Source organism: Eleginops maclovinus, chromosome 11 (genome assembly GCF_036324505.1).
Source record: "Eleginops maclovinus isolate JMC-PN-2008 ecotype Puerto Natales chromosome 11, JC_Emac_rtc_rv5, whole genome shotgun sequence".
Lineage (NCBI taxonomy): Eukaryota > Metazoa > Chordata > Actinopteri > Perciformes > Eleginopidae > Eleginops > Eleginops maclovinus.
This window is the reverse complement of record NC_086359.1, coordinates 9,591,754-9,610,755: the sequence shown is the minus strand read 5'-3', so window position 1 is coordinate 9,610,755 and position 19,002 is coordinate 9,591,754. Positions and strand designations below refer to the sequence as shown.

Below are 19,002 nucleotides of genomic sequence, written 5' to 3'. Positions count from 1 at the left end.
TTCTCCGGGACAAAACAAACTCCATCATCTCTTGGTGTCCCCCCCTCTCTCTCCAGAGGTGCGTTGCCCGCTCATCGCGACCCTAAAGAACATCTTGCTGTCACCGCCCGCCTGCGGGAAGAGGGCCGTGTTGCCGGGCTTCGCCTGCCTGCTCACCTGTCGACCAGGTTACAGTCTCCAGGGGAACAGGAAGGCGGTGTGCATGGGCTCCGGGAACTGGACTGCTAATGTCCATAAAGCCGTCTGTACAGGTAACTGTGTGTGTGTGTGTGTGTGTGTGTGTGTGTGTGTGTGTGTGTGTGTGTGTGTGTGTGTGTGTGTGTGTGTGTGTGTGTGTGTGTGTGTGTGTGTGTGTGTGTGTGTGTGTGTGTGTGTGTGTGTGTGTGTGTGTGCGTGTGCGTGTTATAGGTCAAAGGTCAAGACCTGGGTAGGCAGAGGCCGGATAATGGAGTTTAGGTTAAGCTGTTCTCACCAATTAGTCTCGTTTGTTTAATTAGGATGGGGTTAATTAAAAGCAATAGTTCAATATTTTGGGATATTTGCTAATTAGGGCTCAACAATTAACCCAAATGTAGTTGATAAGTGTTGGGAAAATACTGAATGTGCTCTTTCAACGATACAGAAGTGCGCGTGATAACAGAGGTCCATGTATATGACAGGATGTTTGACGTCCTAGAAGATTAGATAAGATACCATTGCTGTATGTGATGAAGACTTCCATTCTTCCAAGAATAATAAATACATGCATCGTGGTTATCGAAACTCAAACCGGTGTCGATGGAGAGTTTTCTAACTATAAGCTTAGCAGAAAGACTGGAAATCCCTCTAAATGAAATAAAAACTACAGAGAAATGCTTCCCAACACTCCTATAGACAAGCGATTTAGTAATTCACTTGGTAGTTATGGCCGTTTTAGTTTTCCCTCCTAACTAACACTACAGTGAATTCCACTCTTAGACTGAAGGACTTTTGCAGGGCAGAAACAGAGGGGTTGTTAAAAGAGCCAAATGAAAGATACAGAACAGGAATATAATAAAAGAAAACAGCAGGAAACTTGGACGGAGAAACCTTTCCATTTTCCATCCATTCTCTGCATTTTCCTCAGCTTTGTTAACGGTGAGAACGGTGCTAACCCCGTTTTGAAGGGAGCCTCGGATAACTAACTCAAACCATACCATGTCCGAGCTCTCGTGTCTCCCCTCTCCACCCAGCCTTGAGATCATTATAATGGACCGCAGGCCTCCAGATGCCTTGCAGGTGAAACAGGTGGTGCGGCTCCACTCGAACGTCCTCAATCCCCTCATTTCCTTGAGGAGAAAGTCCGCTAATGAAGGACCTGCTTTCGTTAAGGAGGGGAAGGGGTGTCATAAAGATGAAAACGGATGGAGAGTTAGGGCGAACAGGCAGCAGAGAGGGGAGGATGAGTCATCTGTAGGTGTTTCATAATGAGGTGGCAAAGAAGAGAAGAGTCTCTCTGATCCCCTCAGGCACAAAGGAGCTGAAGGAAGGGCACGGGAAGGAGATAGTAAAAGAAACATGTACATGAGATAGAAGCAAGATGGGAGTGCCGGAATATAGGTGACACACTTCGATAAATGACTACAGAGTGCTCTTTGTAAACTCCTGGCTCCTCTCGCCTCTCACTTCATGATGATGACACCCCGAGTGAAATTTTCCTCCCTTGTTATGAACATGAATGGAGCCGATCGCAGCTGAGTGTGTTCGTGTTTAGCAGAGACGGATGCCTAAGTGGATGGGTCATCAGGGCCAGATGGAAGCAGCTCTCTTACAAAACTCTACAGGCATGACCACTGCCAATCTGTGGAGGACTCTGCTCAGTTGCTGCAGGCTTGGACTGAGTTGAACTGCATTCCCAGTGTCACAACCTGCTGTAGGAGAACACAATATCTCATCCAAGGGTCATGATGGCTGCTTAGTTGCCACGTGAATTGTACTTATTCTTGCAGTCTGACTCTTCCTGCTTGTTTTGGACCTTGCAAATCTGTTCTCAATGTTACTTCTGTCCCATTGATGTTAACTGTACCTAGCATTTAATTCAGTTTATAGTTTGTAAGGGCATCATAGCCAATAAATAACACAGACTACCCACTTTAAAGAGGGTTGGATACAGTCAGATTGTCATTCATGCAGTAAAGGTTGCTCAGATTTTCCATAAAAAGCCAAGGAAAAGTTACAGCCTCTTTGCTGCTTTTTAGGACCAGAGTTATTGAATATGTTGGTTGAAGCAAGTTATACCTATAGGTTTATGTGAAAGCATCCCTTAAACAGCAACTTAATTGCCATTTATAGATCCTTGTTGGTGTATTTCCCCCAAAAAGTGAGTGTCTGTTGTTTAGCTGTGTGTCAAGACAAAAGAAACTTCATATATCTCACAGGGAGATTCGTTTGCCGTGAGCCCGAGTGTTTTGACAACGACATAAAGCACGTGTCACATCATTTCACTGAAGTCTCCATTAACCTTCATGTATGAACACAGATAAGGGATGGTTAAAACCACCTGCAGTATTAATGTATCATCAATGACAGCGGTGCACTCTCCCTCTGGTTCAGGAATGAGTGTGTTGTAATTAAAGAGGTCAGATGACGTCACACAATTACTTCCTCAGTGATAACAAGAAGCAGATTGCGGTCAGTGTGTACAGTGCAGGGTGTGATGGGGTGATGGGGTGAACATCTGCACTATTTTAATCTCACATTCTCTCCTTCCTCTAAAATGTATATTTTCCCCCCACGTCTCTTCAGATACTGAGCCACCAGCGATCCAGTGCCCCGACAACATTGTCGCAGGGACGGATGAGCGGCGCGGCACCGCCGTCGTCAGGTGGAACATCCCGACTGCTACCGACAACTCTAAAGAAGAGGTAGGATTTAGAAGCACTCCTTTCATTTTTTACCTGATAGTCTCGGAGTACATTGCTTTTGTTTGCTTAAACTACAGGGGAATAACAGAGAGGCTCATACTTTAAGTAAAGGTTATTTATCCTACATACACGATGTACTGTTTAGGATGAACTTAACCACTGAGTTAACTCACGGTTTTGAGTCTGTTTTTTATATCTTTTAATCCCTCTCCCTCGTTCAGGTGGTGGTACAGGTAAGCCGGTTTACACTCCTCCTCAGCTGCTCCCCATTGGTCAGGAAACCATCACCTACATTGGGACGGACCGCTCGGGGAACCAGGCCAACTGCTCCTTCACCGCCACTGTCATGGGTGAGTCCCCCCCCCCCCCCAACCAATATATGGAATAACTTAAAAGATGCTCTACGCACACAGTGTCTTTAAAGCCATCCAAACATCTCGTCTGAATCGAGGCGTCTCCTCAATAACTGTGACATCAGCGCTTTGGCGTTTCTACGTTTCTGTCTCGACGCTGGCTAATGTACACACAGCTGAGCTTCTTTGTGTATGATATGTTTCAGATGGCTGATACAACATTTGTTTTGTCCATGGCCCTTCTGATTAATTCTAACTTAAGAGTTGAAGTTCAAGGGAAAGAAGGTTCTTCATCTGGTGCCACTGTTTGTATAAATGCCGCCCACAACCGCCACGTATGTCAGAAGACTAGAGTGTATGTTAGCCAAAGGGCGTTAATAGCTAAAAGGTGAGAAGAAATTAACCGGACTGTGTCACATGTTAGAGCAAGAAGAATCTATTAAATCAGCTGGAGTGTGAATATCGGTTTAAATATTTAACTTCTAACATAGAAACAGGTACGAGCATGGCACAAGTTCAGCTGAAACTTTGTAAAGTTCAAACCAGTTGCACCTTTTTCCTGTAATTCATTGAAAAACTGTGATTGAATTGACATTCAGCACTAAGGGAGACCATGCACCCCCACTAGGTGTCAAACAGGGTTTCCTCGGGGAGTGAGAAACAGGGGCGTACCGTGTCAACCGCTCGCTAATCACAGCAGTCGGGGGGGAAAACCTCTAGCATGGTAGCGTGAACATTCCCACATGTTATTATGGTGGGGGGAACGTTGTAGCTTTTTATGAGAGACATGTGTTTGACTCGTGCCCTCTGACATCAAGAGAAGTCACATCGCAGTGCAGCGCTCAAAGCTCCGGTAATCCATCCCAATCTCTGGAGCGGTTGTGTGTTTATGTGCTGAAGCAGGACTTAGATTTCCTTAGCTGTAAGCGACAGACTGCTATCAATACGTCCACAAGTGTGCTGTTTTTTTTATTGTGTGTTCTCCTTCTGGTCCTTAACAACCTCGTATATCTCTGTAGATACGGAGCCTCCGGTGATTGACAGGTGCAGGTCCCCGCCCACCGTCCAGGCCGCAGACACGGAGACGGCGGTCGTTTGGGAGGTGCCGCAGTTTTCCGACAACTCAGGTATGTCTGGTTCTCAGACGCCTGCTCCGGAGATGGTTTACTCTCTTGCTCCTCTGTTCCCCTCCGCTCTGCCCTCTCCCTCTCCACTGATGATGGTTAAACAGGATCTTTTCCGTTAGGGCGACTGGAAAAAGGCTCATGTGTGCGTGTGTGTGATTGATGACGAGAGACACCGGACATATGGTCTAATAGCGCGAGGATGGATCGTTATTGTGCGCACGAAAGCATCATTTGTGCATCTGCTTTTAAAAGAGAGATAGAGAGAACGTTTTTACAGCGGCTGTTAATGTTGTTAATGATCAAACAGATGGATTCAGCAGAGAGAGGCAGGTGTTTTTGCTCTTTTCTGAGAATTAGTTCTCTTTCCAACCATTTTTCAGTCTGTCAATGGAATAATTATGGGTACTTGACACATCCAGGAGTCAAACGTCATTTTCTTTTCTTAGTCCGAGTGACTGCAAGACATGATAGATAGTTGACACTTTATTTAGTTCCCCTTTCATAGCCAGTAGAGGTTTGGCCCGTAGTATTCATCTTCTTCACGGTAGTACAGCAACTTATTACATCTAGAAGTCCCGCCTTCAATAAAACTTGGGTGAAAGAACACTATTAAAGCAAGTGTAATTCATTTGAATGCTAAGGAGGTGGAAACTGACAGAATGCAATATATTTAATGACGTGTCTGGTAATTACTGAGCCTTTGATAAGTGCAGTGTAGTAAAATTATACACATTTGTCTGAAAAAGGGGAAATAAATCAATACAAACAATAAAATGACCTCAACAATTACTTCCCACTTATACCTTCCATATTTGCCTACCAACTCTATCAAAGATTCAAACCAGTTCAAGTTTTAATCACTGAACATGATGACATTGATTAATATGCAATAAAGGCAATTCAGTTACTGGCTGTCGTGAGGATTTAATACACAACCCATCAGTCTCTCTTTTCAACCTGCTGAGCTCACTCTGTGTAACTGAGGCATGTAGCGTGATCCTATAAAGCATCGAGGCCAAATAGAGTCAATATCGTAGAGCCGGCTGACTCTCTCCTGGCACTCTCGCTGTACCCAAACAGCCTCGGTGGTGACAGACAACAAACCAGACTGCTCCTTGGTTCCAGCCCACAGCTAGGCCCATGTAATTCACTGGCTCTGGCTACACACACACACACACACACACACACACACACACACACACACCGACACACAGATACACACAGACAGATAGACACAGACACACACAGACACACACACACACACACACACACACACACACACACACACACACACACACACACACACACACACACACAAACCCTCCACATATGTGTTTGTGTGTAGGCAGGCATGTACCTACAGTACATACAGTACCCCTAACTTCTCACTCCCCACCTGTCTGCAGAGGTGCACCACCATCACACACACACACACACACACACACACACACACACACACACACACACACACACACACACACACACACACACACACACACACACACACACACACACACACACACACAAACCCTCCACATATGTGTTTGTGTGTAGGCAGGCATGTACCTACAGTACATACAGTACCCCTAACTTCTCACTCCCCACCTGTCTGCAGAGGTGCACCACCATCACACACACACACACACACACACACACACACACACACACACACACACACACACACACACACACACACACACACACACACACACACACACACACACACACACACACACACACACACACTGTAATAACAGGCTGCTGTGGTCGCACAACGTCAGCCCAGCGCTGCTTCGACGTCAGTGTTTTGTTTTTCCAGGCCCACACCCTGATGCCAGTGCTATATATAGTTGCGACTTGGTAGACACACACACACACACACACACACACACACACACACACACACACACACACACACACACACACACACACACACACACACACACACACACACAAACACAGGCTATATATAAGGGGAGACACCAGACTCCAGGCGGCCAGACGTGTGTCAGCCCTGTCCGAAAAGTCTCCGCCACCCTTAATGGAGTTGGAGGAGAAGAAAAGGTCAATCACTCAGTTTTCCCACCTTCTTTCTTGAAATCTTTTCTGCATCTCTCTCTCTCACACACGAACACACTCATACACTTGTACACTCCTCTCATCATCGCTTCTTCTCCCAAAGATCAATCCATCAACCTGTTCACATTCAGTTTTTTTTAAGCCAACCAGACTATAGCAAATTTCCAACTACAATCCCAGGAGCTGGATTTTTCTGCAGCTGTGTGATGCCCAGACATGGTGTAAATATATCATTGTTTTACATTAGTATGGCTTACTGAGTGACTCATTATGGAGTAAGACCAAGACTGCCCTCTGCAGGCCAGCTGGAGTAGCAGTTTTGACTCAAACTACAAAAAATGATGTTTCTGTGTAATCTGCATGTGTGTGTCAGGGGGTCGCCTCACAGTGTCCAGCACCCACACTCCAGGCTCTGAGTTCCCAGTAGGAGAGACTCTGGTGCAGTACACAGCGACTGATGCAGCAGGAAACAGCCGCACATGCAACATCACTGTGACTGTGCAAGGTACAGAGCTGACAGACCCCACTGTGGTGTTTTAAATCAAATTGTGTTGTATAAATGTAGTTTTTTGTGTGTAATATCTGAAAATATTAACCCTTTTTGTCGTCATTCATATTTTTCTTCACTTTTTTTTTGCAGTTTTCTCTCGATTTACTGTTTTCCTCTGCAGTATAGTCCGTCATTTGTTTTGCTTTTGAGTTTTGTTGGATTGGTCATTTTCTCATCACAAGAAAAGAATGCATAGTTTCATAATAATGAAGCAATCGTGCAGATTATACCTTGAGTTTGGACTTGTTTGTGCCAGGGACGACCTGTGAGCAGCCGTACGTCCCGGTGAATGGAGAGTTCATCTGCTCTGAAGAAGAGGATGGCGTTAACTGTACTCTCCAGTGTAAAGAGGGCTACAGCTTTACCCAGGATGCAGTGCACAGCTACCTCTGCGCCTACAACGGTGTGTGGGAGCCGCCCTACTCTCCAGACCGACCCGACTGCTCATGTAAGCACAGCACGTGTATTGTGAGACTTCCTGTCTGAATATTTGGTGCTCTGTATGTGCACATGTGCTTTAATTCCCTTTCTGTCCTCCCAGTGAACCGCGTTGCAAACAATGGAGTCAAACCCTTTGAGATGCTGTTCAAAGCGTCTCGCTGTGACGATGTGGACCTGGTCAAGTCCTTCACTGGGGAGTTCAAGAGCAAACTGGGAGGCATGGTGAGGAAATATTCACACACACAGACACGTTTATCTACTTTAAATCATCTCTTAAATACATGATGTTTTCTTCTTCTCCAAAGCTTCCCAATATTTGCAGCAGCGGTGACGTCACATGCAAGCTGGAGGTGTTGTCCCAGGGTCACTGTCTCGAGTACAACTACGACTATGAGAATGGATTTTCTATAAGTAAGATGTCAAGCCAAAAATAAACCCTCATATTTTATTGGAAGCATCATTTTAGCTCATCATTCTTCTATTTCCCTGCCCTCTCCATCAGCACCAGGGGGTTGGAGCAACAGCTGGGGTCCTCAAGGCGCCCAGGATTACGCCTACTTTGAATCAGGCTTTGCCACGGGCAGCCGGCAGCTCGCCAAGCCGCAGCAAGACAGCAGCATGCAATACCACCAGCGCAGCAAGAGGCACCGTAGGATCAGAGGACCCACCCGAGACCAGAAGATCCAGATCTACTTCAACATCACAGGTAGATGAAATGTTATATGCTGTGCTTTTTTGTGTTTTACTCTCATTTTATATCTTAATATTCAATACTATGAGTTGTTCTTTAAACTTTGTCCGTTCTCCCAGCAAGCATCCCTCTGCCCCTGTCGAGGAACGACTCAATCGAGGTGGCCAATCAGAAGAAACTCCTGCGGACCCTGGAGCAACTGACCAACCGTCTGAAGCGAACGCTGGCCAGGCAGCCGCTGTCCAGTTTCCACGTTTCCTCAGAGATGATCGTGGCTGATCCCAAATCTCTGGAGAGCAAGAAACCCTCCCTGTTCTGCCGGCCGGGCTCCGTGCTCAAAGGCAGGATGTGCGGTGAGGAAGGAGAACTCATCGCCAGAATTCATCATATTTAAAAGTGTTGTGTTTGTCATATCCTTTATTCTTCTCCAGTCCAATGTCCGGTGGGAACCTACTTCTCTCTGGAGTATCACGAGTGTGAGAGCTGCTGGCTTGGCTCCTACCAGGACCAGGAGGGGCAGCTGGAGTGTAAGTCCTGCCCCGAGGGAACCTCCACCGCCTACCTGCACTCCCGCAGCGTCGCTGAGTGCAAAGGTAAGAGGCTGACACGCTGTCAGAGCTCAAGTCAACACTGCGTTTACAAATAACTTGATGGCATCTGTTCATTTGAATACCCAAAAACTGATCAATTGTTACAGCGAGGCAGCTATCATGCTCTTTTCGCGTCACATGCAGGATAAAAGTGACAATGAGTCACAAATGCTGCTTGATTTACATGTTTCTTTTACTATATACTAAGTTTATCTTGCTGCTTTTTTATTAGTTGTATATGTTTTATTTACCTTTATCATGCTGCTACTTATTTTCCCGATGTGAACCTTTCATTCATTTCATTTGTATTTATCGCATCTTTATTTGAAATGTTAGTCCACTTTTCCCTCTCTATCTGTACTGTCCCTTTCCCATTCATATTTTCCCGTGTCTGAATACTGCTCACCATGTGTTTGCAGGGCAGTGTAAGCCAGGTAGTAACTCCCTGAATGGCTTGGAGATCTGCGAGTCCTGCCCGCTAGGCTCCTTCCAGCCCGGATACGGCGCCAGGGAGTGTCTGGTCTGTCCCGACGAGACCTCCACCGTCACCAGAGGAGCCGTGGACGAGATGGAGTGCGGAGGTGATGCAGCCCGACAGTGTGGAGTGCACTCCCTTAATGTCCTATCAACCTGCCTGTTTTAACTTTGGGAAGCCTTAATCATTCTTTAGTTTCTCTAAACGCTGCTAGGTAACATAAACAAATATATTTCCAGCCGCTACGCAAAAACGTGTCTCCTGGTATTTGCCATTCATGTGCAATTATATCAGAAAGGCAATTCCAACTTGGAATTTCAAGTGTTTGCCCTTTAAAGTTGGATGATAAAACTGGAAACTGTGAATGTTTCTGCCACTTAAGTTTCCCAGTTGAAATAGGAAAAAACTACACTTTTCAACTTATTAATGTCACTTTTTTGAAAATGTTTTGGTAAATTGTGCTATTTTTCTCTCCTCTGATCTGATATGCTCTGGTCTCCTCTCATGCAGTCCCCTGTTCGGCCGGGCATTTCTCCCGTACCGGTCTGGTTCCCTGTTACCCGTGTCCCAGAGATTACTACCAGCCCGAGCACGGCCGCTCGTACTGCCTCTCCTGCCCCTTCTATGGAACCACCACCGTGACCGGTGCCAACACCATACAGCACTGCTCCAGTGAGGAACCACAAGAATCACAAACCCTCAGACACACACACACACAGACCCACACACACACACACACACACACACACACACACATGCCCTCCACAAATCCAGAAGGAAATCCCCGTTGCTGTCCTGCGGAAAAATACATTGTAATTCAGATGATTTATTCAGCATTATTATACAGGAGATCAACTTGCCAAAAACTGTACTTTATTTGACTCCTCTTTTCTGGAGGTGTCAAGATGGACGCAGATTATCTGGTTTGACAATGTTATTCCAATAATGACTCATTTCATTTCATTATTGTTGGCGTATTTGCAGATTTTCTCACGGCATACTTCTATTTCAACACCCTTCTGCCGTGTTGTGTTGCCATGTAAAATAAATGATGATTCTACAGGAAATGCCAAGTGAAGTCAGCAGAGAGTTGGCAGTAACAGGGACTGTTCAGTGTCTCGGTGACAGCTTTCCTACACTTTCAATATTTGTTGCCATCACTCGAGTTGTCTGACCCATGTTGTGATTGATCAATCCAAGAGGAGAACAATTACCGCACGTGTCAGTACGGGGGAAAATGGAAACAAAATGACTTTATTGCAGTTGGAAATGAGTCACTGCATGCCTGGAGTGTGGGAATGAGCAGTGGTTAGGACCTGCTGCCAGGATCTATAAGAATACAGGCTTTTGTTCAAACAGATCAAAACCGTCTGGTAGCGAAGGGAAAGATACTCGGTTGGTTTTTTCCGACTCATCTGAGCTTTCATTGCCTGTTTTTTCTCCCGGTTTCATCATCAGGTTTTGGCTCCAGTTTTCTTCCTAAAGAGGAGAGCGTGACTGCGGCTCCAGAGGTGGAGGTCATCGAGGACTACCAGGCAAGCAGTCAGGTTAGTCGTCTTTAACTGGGCGTCACGTAAGGATATTTTCCCATCATCCTTATAGGTCTCTGATGTTTGAAATCCATCATAAGACACCTGTATTTACACAAGTTATAGATACAGATAAGCAAATTAGTACCACTGCCTGTGAGATCATATGAGCAGTATTTGTTTATGATACATTGGAATGACTATACACTGCCCGGCCAAAAAAAAGGTCACAAGCCTGTGGGGGCAGTGCTATGACCTGGGGTTGCTGCAGTTGGTCTGGTCTAGGTTCAGCAATGTGCCCAAAGAATGAGGTCAGCTGACTACCTGAATAAACTGAAGGACCAGGTTATTCCATCAATGGATTTTTTCTTCCCTGATGGCACGGGCATGTTCCAAGATGACAATGCCAGGATCCATCGGGCTCAAATTGTGAAAGAGTGGTTCAGGGAGCATGAGACATCATTTTCACACATGGATTGGCCACCACAGAGTCCAGACCTGAACCCGATGGAGAATCTTTGGGATGTGCTGGATAAGACTTTGCAGTGGTCCGAATCTCCCGTCATCAATACAAGATCTTGGCGAAAAATTAATGCAAGACAGAAATAAATGTTGTGACGTTGCAGAAGCTTGTGGAAACGATGCCACAGCGAATGCGTGCTGTAATCAAAGCTAAAGGCGGTCCAACCAATATTAGTGACCTTTGTTTTGGCCGGGCAGTGTATGGTTAATTGCTAATTAATTTAGATAATTTTCATTGATAAAACAGCTTTTAACTCAAAATTTCAGCATTCTAGTTACATAATGCAATTAATTCTGAGAACATTTATGAGGAAAAAACGTATTGGACAGAAATTTGATGCTTAGTTTGAAGCCGCAAGTATCCAGATATTCTTTAAAGGTATTATTAAAGAGTCAAGTATGAAATGGAATATTAATCTAGAGAACCTGAACCAGCACACATGTGCAGAAGAAATCAAAAATGCATTAAAAAAAACAGCATTAAACATTACTAATAAAACTGAAAATATAAGGAATATTCAAAACCAAAAGTATGACGGACCTTTCTGATTGGCTGTTCCTGCAGGTTTTCCACGAATGCTTCCTGAATCCCTGTCAGAATAAGGGCACATGTGAGGAGGTGGGGGCGGGATACGTCTGCACCTGCATGGCCGGCTTCACAGGTAAACAGAGAATCACCTGGGGGGATGTTTATGTATCAACAACTTGATTTGACAGTAGGACAAAGACGATAATTGCAGCGTTGGTTATATCTCCCATCTCCCCTGTTGCTTTGTGGACAGTGTTAAGCTGTAACTCTCGTTTGACATTAATTGCAACCACGGTTTTATGAGTGTTTGACAGTGCCTCTGATATTTCTCTCCCAGGTGCCAAGTGTGAGATCGACATAGATGAGTGCGACTCGACTCCGTGCCAGAACGGAGGCCTGTGTAAAGACGGGATGGGAGACTTCCAGTGTCAGTGCAAGCAGGGCTATTTAGGTAAGGGATCATTGAGGGGAAAAGTCTTAATTGATAAGAGAGATTCTCAAAGGTTTTTCAAAAGAAATGTGAGCTTGAGTAGAAGCTCTTGTCGTTTTACCTTGACTGTTCTACATTTTTTATCCTATGCAGCAGGAAACTGAGTGATTCCAGCAGACAAAACATGCAACCTTTGTGCTTATACTCTATCTGTTATTGACTTTACATTTTTCAACCCCATCTGTGTCAGGCTTTCTGTGCGAGGCGGAGGTGAACGAGTGTCTCTCCTCTCCCTGTCTCAATGAAGGAGTGTGTGTGGACGAGGTCAACAAGTTCACCTGCAGCTGTGCCAGCGGCTTCACAGGTAGGGAGTCAGTTCCTCAGCATAACAGATCAATACTCTTGTACACTTTTGGTTCACACCTGCTGCTTTCTGTCTTTCCCGTAGGATCTCGCTGTGAGCTGGAAATAGACGAGTGCCTCTCCAGCCCCTGCATGAACGAAGGTGTGTGTGATGACCTGACGGGGGGATACGCCTGTAACTGTGCGGTCGGTTTCTCGGGGGATCGCTGCGAGATCAACGTCGATGATTGTTACAGCGCCCCCTGTCTGAACGGAGGCTCGTGTCTGGATGCTGTGAACAACTTCAGGTATTAACAATTCTGATGGGAAGAAGCTATATGCATGTGTGACTCATTTACTGATAAGCACTTCATTTCAGCTCCGTGCGATAAACGTAAATGTACCGTGTCTTCCCGCCCTCTCTCAGGTGTCAGTGTGTGGAGGGTTACCGTGGTTACCTGTGCGAGGTGGACGTGGACGAGTGCGACCCGAACCCCTGTGTGAACGGGGCCAGCTGCATGGACGGCATCGGCTCCTTCACGTGCCGCTGCCTCCCTGGGTTCAACGGAACCAGGTGTGAGACAGGTACTATAGGACAGATGGCACATCACCGTGGAGATGCTGTATTTTTGTACGACTAACTGATACCGGAGGACGAGAACAGTCATGTAAAGCACAAACATCAATAATTTGCTCAAATCAAAATGTTTATTCACTGCTTTTATGTTCAGAAATGTCCCCGGCCTTCAACCTGGACTTTGAGGTGTCTGGTATCCACGGTTATGTAATGATGGATGGAGGGATGCCCGCGCTGACAGAGATCACCTGCACCTTCTGGATGAGGTCCTCGGACACCACCAACTATGGCACGCCTGTCTCCTACGCTGTGGAGGGCAGCGACAACGCTTTCCTTCTCATAGACTACAACGGGTCAGTGACGTGTACAAATGATAAATGACTATCCTGTGTGCCTCTTTTTTTGTTCCTTTCCTAGAGAAACCTCCTACCTTTTTTCTACTAATGTTTTCTTTCTTGTTTATTAAATCTTCTATAACATTTATTACATCTGTATTTAACTCTATATGCCTAAACCCTGCATCTTATATGTATGTGCTTCTAAATCTGCACCTCATTTCCCCTCCCTCCTTACAGCTGGGTGCTGTATGTGAACGGTAAGGAGCGGATCACGGACTGTCCCGCAGTGAACACGGGTCAGTGGTACCACATCGGGGTGTCCTGGAGGAGCTGGGACGGTGACTGGAGAATCTACATCAACGGGAAGCCCTCGGACGGAGGCAAAGGCCTGTCAGTCGGCACCACTATCCCAGGTGTAGTGCTATCCTCGACCTCCTCACATTCGGCAATCATTTCTCCAATAAAACGATGTTTGTTTCTGTACAAATCTGGATTGTTGTAGCTTCTCATGTTCATAGCAACTCTAGTATAGTTTCTTGGTGAGTTGTGTGTAACCTCTGACCTCTAACATGTGTCCTGTAGGCGGTGGGGCACTTGTGTTAGGTCAGGATCAGGATCAGAGAGGCGAGGGCTTCAACCCCGTTGAATCCTTTGTCGGCTCACTCAGCCAGCTCAACATCTGGGACCGTGTCCTCACACCTCAACAGGTACATGAAATCATCTGGGTGAATATTAATGCAATTGTGAATCTGACTTTTTCTTATTTTGTACCTTCTGATCCTCCCCTCCTCTCTCCTGTAGATAAAGGTCCTGTCCAGCAACTGTCCCGCCTCCCATGTGTCGCACAGAGGGAACGTCTTCGCCTGGCCCGACTTCCTCAGCGGAGTGGTGGGCCGAGTCAAAGTAAACCTCAGCAGTGTGTTCTGTGCTGGTGAGAGAGGCTTTACATATTACCATTAATGATAAAGTTACTTATATGTTTTTATCTAGTGATGTTTTGGATCCGAAAGAAGATCAGATGTGTTGCCTCTTGTCGTGATTGTGATTTAGCCTGTTGGACAGATATTTGAGGACCTTATTATGACCAATTGTGTGGGTAAATCCCAACCTGATTTTTATGACCTTTTTTTTAACCAGAAATAAATACACTCATAACATTTAGATTTAGGCAGATTTTATTGAAAGCCATGTCCTCAATTTCAAATATATCCCTGTAGTGGATGAGCACAATGTTTTGGAATAAAATGTTTAAGTTACTATACCTAAAACCCCTCCAGATTGCCCCAAGCTGGAGAACGCAGTGCCCCACCTGCACGTCTCCACGGTGGAGGTGAGTCCTGGGGCCCAGGTGCAGCTGTCCTGTGATCCCGGCTTCTACCTGCAGGGGGAGCCCGTGCTGCAGTGCCAGAACAAAGGAGAGTGGAGCCATCCTCTGCCCAGATGTGAACGTAAGGGGCTGTATTTGAATTGTAAATACCATATGTTTTCTCACTGTCTTTCCTGAATGGATGATGAGAAAACTAAGCAATTTCTCTAAGTTTGTTCAGAAAAAGAACAAAACGAATCTACTGTATACCATCTGCTGGATTTGGTATTATGGTAGGCAGCTTGAGAGCCTTTTAAAGTTAGTTCCTCTATAATATTCCTCTGTGTTTTGCAGGAGTGTCCTGTGGGGCCCCTCGTCCCCTGGAGAATGGCTTGTTACAGGGGACAGACTTCCAGGCCGGCAGCTCAGTGGTCTACCAGTGTAACGCTGGCTTCTACCTACTGGGAGACACCAAGGTGCACTGCAGCAACAGTGGCAAGTGGGGAGGAAACCCACCCGCCTGCCTCGGTACTTCATTCATAACATTTTTAAATCAGCGATATATCGGAAAGAAAATCCTGTTGTTTATTCGTCTACCTTCTTCTGTGTGTGTGTCCAGATGTGGATGAGTGTGCTCTGGGATCTGACTGTGATGAACACGCTAGCTGTCAGAACACAGACGGCTCCTACACGTGCACCTGCCTCCGCCCGTACACTGGAGACGGCAAGAACTGCACAGGTAACGAGACGCAGGTCCACAAGCAATCATGTCAGAGTTAGAGACACGTTGACACTCTCACCTGTCCATGTATAAAATGGTGTGTGTCCCTCCAGCGCCAGTGAAATGTATGGACCCGGGGACTCCAGATTTTGGTCACAGAGAAGGCAGCAACTTTCTGATGGGCGGTGAGGTCGTCTATGGCTGCGAGAACGGCTACGAGATGATCGGCTCGTCCCGCCTCCTCTGCCTGGAGACAGGAAGCTGGGACGATGCTGTCCCGTACTGCAGAGGTGAGGTGTTCAGTGGTCGTGTTATGCCTCATAATGCATGCATCATCCTGCTGCAAGCTGAAACAAGTCACAGCAGATACATACTTTATCCTGCAAGAGTAACAGTTGATGATCAACTACATTGGCCTGCTGTTTTGGGGAAAGCTTTTTCCAAAAGTATAGAGAAACATAATTGTCATTAAGTGCAATGTATTGAATATTTTGTTCTTGTTATGCATTGTACCTCAAAGTTTTGCTTGCATATCTCAGTAAATAGACACATAGTGACTTTATATACCTAACGTCACATAAAGGTTAAAAGGAAGAGAGTCCTACTATTATAGCTATCAAACAACTTCTTTTTTTTCACTATTACAAAGGAGTTTCCTAAGCAAAGCATCAGCTAATGGAGCCAAAAGGATATGAGTAAGACCCAAAGGAAACGACAAAGGTTTAACCGCAGTCTTTCATTATTATTCAGAAAGCAGAAGTACTCACAGCTACAACCCAACGTGACAGAAGCTGGATTTCTAAGTTATTAAGTAAATGAAAATGCAAAAAAGTAAACAACAAAAGGGAGATTATAGAAGCAGCTTTCTTTTTTCCCCACTGTTCAGCTGGCAGAAAGGCCTGCAGGCGGTTCAGACCTGCTACAGTCGGACCACTTTGGCTGTTGACAGTCATGTCGAAAGTGAAGGGATCACAGTTAAAGGAAACACTGTAATACATATCTTCTGAACTATACAAAGCAGCTGCAGGATGCTCTCTGCAAGCACTCTTTTCTTTTGTGTCACAGGCCGTCTCATGTCCTTGCATTAGAGTGCACACCCAATGTGTGGCGATAGCATTCAGGTTTTAGGGAAGTAAACACACATCCAGTATTGTATGAGTTGGAGATTTTCCAGAGAAGCCTGAGTCATGTAATGTGGGGTGGATATTGAAATACATGGGCATCTACCAGGCAGGGGCGGTCTCATTATGGGAAATGTGTAATCCTGTATTCTGAAGTGTTGCAGCTTTGATTTAGCTTTTTTATCTGTTTGTCTTGTGACTTATATTTCATGGAAGTGCAAAATGTAATCACTAAAGCACCCCTTCATTGACTAATGCCTCTCCACCTTGGCTTCTTTCCATTTAAACACTTTCCTGTGTGCCTCTTTCATCTTATCAGTATTCAATGTAATGTGGCATTAAGGAGTCTCTGCCAAGATCTGATCTACACCCCATCAATAACACTGACAGGCGTCTGTGAGCGTGTCTCTCCTTATGGAAATGTGCACAGAGGTTCTTTCTTGTGAAGTGTTTGGTCCTATTATGTTTTCTACAATGATTCCTAATCCTCTGTGTGTCGCCCTGCAGCTCTGTCCTGCCCGCCGCCCTCCGTCCCAGAGAACTCCATTATGACGGGAAACAACTTCACCTATGGAAGCAAGGTGACTTTCAGGTATCATTTGCATCCCCTACAACGCCGTGTTGATCACAGGAGGAAAAGGTATAACAAACGTGTACATTACACGCTTGTAGTTTCCCATTAACCCCTCTGGTTGTTTCCCTTCTTCTCAGCTGCAACAATGGCTTCCTGCCTCAGATCCCCTATGAGTTCCAGTGTCTCGTTAGTCTGAGGTGGAGCGGGACGCCGCCTGAGTGTCACCCGGTGTCCTGCGGAGGGCCTCAAAATGTGGAAAACGCCGACTACACCCTCAACACCAACACATACAAGTCCACTGTCACATACACCTGTGCTGAGGGATACAGGTATGAGTACACTACTGTTAGTCACACTGTTCAGTATCATTATATCAGTGTTTTAAAGCAATTCCTTATGACTTCTTAGAATAATTAAAGGGGCTCTGATACGCGTTTCTTTCCTGTAGTGTGTTTTTTAGGTTTTAGTGCATGTAAATGGACTGCAAATCCCAAACTTCACTCCAGAGAGAAACCTGAAAATGAGCATAATTGGTCTCCTTTAGGTTGAAATAAAACTGAAGTTAAAGTACAATTGCATCAAGTGATAGTTCTTCCTTTACACACTGCAGTACCACAGTGCAGATGGGACCTAAATTTAAACTGTGGGCTCCATTTGATGCTCTGTGTAACCTGTCATCACAAAGTGTCCTGCATCCATCTCTGTGACTCTCTGATTGCAGTGGAGTGAGTGTGTGAACTGAATACTGTGTGTTCCTGCGAAGATCACAGGGCTCCATGGAGGTGGTGTGTGAAGCGACAGGAGAGTGGAGCCGGCCCACCCCCCGCTGTGTGAACGTCCTGTGTGTGGAGCCCCCCACCCTGAAAGACGCTGTGACTGTAGGAGAGAACTTTGAGCTGGGAAACAAGGTGCACTATGTCTGCAAAGAAGGGTAAATGTGCTTCAAGTCTTCTCAGTTAATGTTGCTGACAGTCATGGAATAAAGTAGAGTCATTTTGAGGAACTCCTTCACCGTAGTATTTATTTGTTCCTCTGTTTGCAGATTTTACAGCTAAATTCAAATATTACCATAATCACATGAAATGTTCAAATCTCACCTCCTTCGCTATTTCCTGATCTTTCCTCCACAGCTACACTCTGATTGGCCCGGAGACCAGAGAATGCTTGGCGAGCGGGGATTGGAGTGACAGCTCCGCCCAGTGCGTCCCCCGCTCCTGTGGCCCCCCGCCCGCCATTGCCCACGCCGAGCCCTACGAGAGCCACCAGCTGTTCGGAGACACCGCCAACTACTACTGCACCGACGGGTACACCGCCGGCAACAACTCCAGGATGGTGTGTAACGCTCAGGGTGTTTGGGCCCCCCCCGATGGCATGCAGGCCCCCCGCTGTATCGCAAACTTCTGCCTGCGTCCGGCGGATCTCCCCCACTCTATTCTAGATTCAGTCAATAAACCCAAATACGCCAGCAACACCGAGGTGAGCTACAAATGTGAAGAGGGCTTCATGCTCAACACCACGGCCACGCTGAGGTGTATGATGGGGGGGCAGTGGGAGCCCTCCCCGTTCGATATCGGTTGCGTCCCGGTGAGGTGCTCCAAGCCCGAGAGCATCGACCGGGGCTATGTGATCGGGACCAACAACTTTGGAGCGGTGGTGGCGTACAGCTGCGACAAAGGCTTCATGATCCGAGGGGAGAAGAGGAGGACCTGCAAGGCCGATGGAGAGTGGGGGGGGGCTCTGCCTTCCTGTGTACCTGTCACCTGCCCCCCCCATCCTACACTTAAGAATGGATATATTCAGGTGAGACACATACTTCTTTTATGCT

The 19,002-nt window shown here is 46.1% G+C and overlaps 1 protein-coding gene across 2 annotated transcripts in view; it reads left to right on the top strand.

Annotated features, from left to right (window-relative positions):
- Positions 1 to 19,002, top strand: part of svep1 (sushi, von Willebrand factor type A, EGF and pentraxin domain containing 1) — a 69,936-nt gene that overhangs the window by 40,579 nt on the left and 10,355 nt on the right. Inside the window, exons 7-37 of one of the 2 annotated variants that reach the window (XM_063894636.1) lie at positions 57 to 251; positions 2,764 to 2,895; positions 3,116 to 3,232; positions 4,255 to 4,362; positions 6,815 to 6,946; positions 7,248 to 7,439; positions 7,533 to 7,654; positions 7,738 to 7,843; positions 7,935 to 8,138; positions 8,243 to 8,476; positions 8,555 to 8,716; positions 9,133 to 9,294; positions 9,699 to 9,860; positions 10,647 to 10,735; positions 11,805 to 11,901; positions 12,106 to 12,219; positions 12,449 to 12,562; positions 12,647 to 12,848; positions 12,968 to 13,125; positions 13,272 to 13,470; positions 13,693 to 13,868; positions 14,038 to 14,162; positions 14,257 to 14,386; positions 14,733 to 14,903; positions 15,116 to 15,289; positions 15,381 to 15,500; positions 15,596 to 15,772; positions 17,111 to 17,195; positions 17,315 to 17,506; positions 17,941 to 18,108; positions 18,308 to 18,977. In XM_063894636.1, coding sequence (XP_063750706.1) covers positions 57 to 251; positions 2,764 to 2,895; positions 3,116 to 3,232; positions 4,255 to 4,362; positions 6,815 to 6,946; positions 7,248 to 7,439; positions 7,533 to 7,654; positions 7,738 to 7,843; positions 7,935 to 8,138; positions 8,243 to 8,476; positions 8,555 to 8,716; positions 9,133 to 9,294; positions 9,699 to 9,860; positions 10,647 to 10,735; positions 11,805 to 11,901; positions 12,106 to 12,219; positions 12,449 to 12,562; positions 12,647 to 12,848; positions 12,968 to 13,125; positions 13,272 to 13,470; positions 13,693 to 13,868; positions 14,038 to 14,162; positions 14,257 to 14,386; positions 14,733 to 14,903; positions 15,116 to 15,289; positions 15,381 to 15,500; positions 15,596 to 15,772; positions 17,111 to 17,195; positions 17,315 to 17,506; positions 17,941 to 18,108; positions 18,308 to 18,977 — 5,189 coding nt within the window. Of the gene's footprint in view, positions 1 to 56; positions 252 to 2,763; positions 2,896 to 3,103; positions 3,233 to 4,254; positions 4,363 to 6,814; positions 6,947 to 7,247; positions 7,440 to 7,532; positions 7,655 to 7,737; positions 7,844 to 7,934; positions 8,139 to 8,242; positions 8,477 to 8,554; positions 8,717 to 9,132; positions 9,295 to 9,698; positions 9,861 to 10,646; positions 10,736 to 11,804; positions 11,902 to 12,105; positions 12,220 to 12,448; positions 12,563 to 12,646; positions 12,849 to 12,967; positions 13,126 to 13,271; positions 13,471 to 13,692; positions 13,869 to 14,037; positions 14,163 to 14,256; positions 14,387 to 14,732; positions 14,904 to 15,115; positions 15,290 to 15,380; positions 15,501 to 15,595; positions 15,773 to 17,110; positions 17,196 to 17,314; positions 17,507 to 17,940; positions 18,109 to 18,307; positions 18,978 to 19,002 lie in introns of those variants that run through there. The other variant, XM_063894635.1, reaches the window with a different exon arrangement.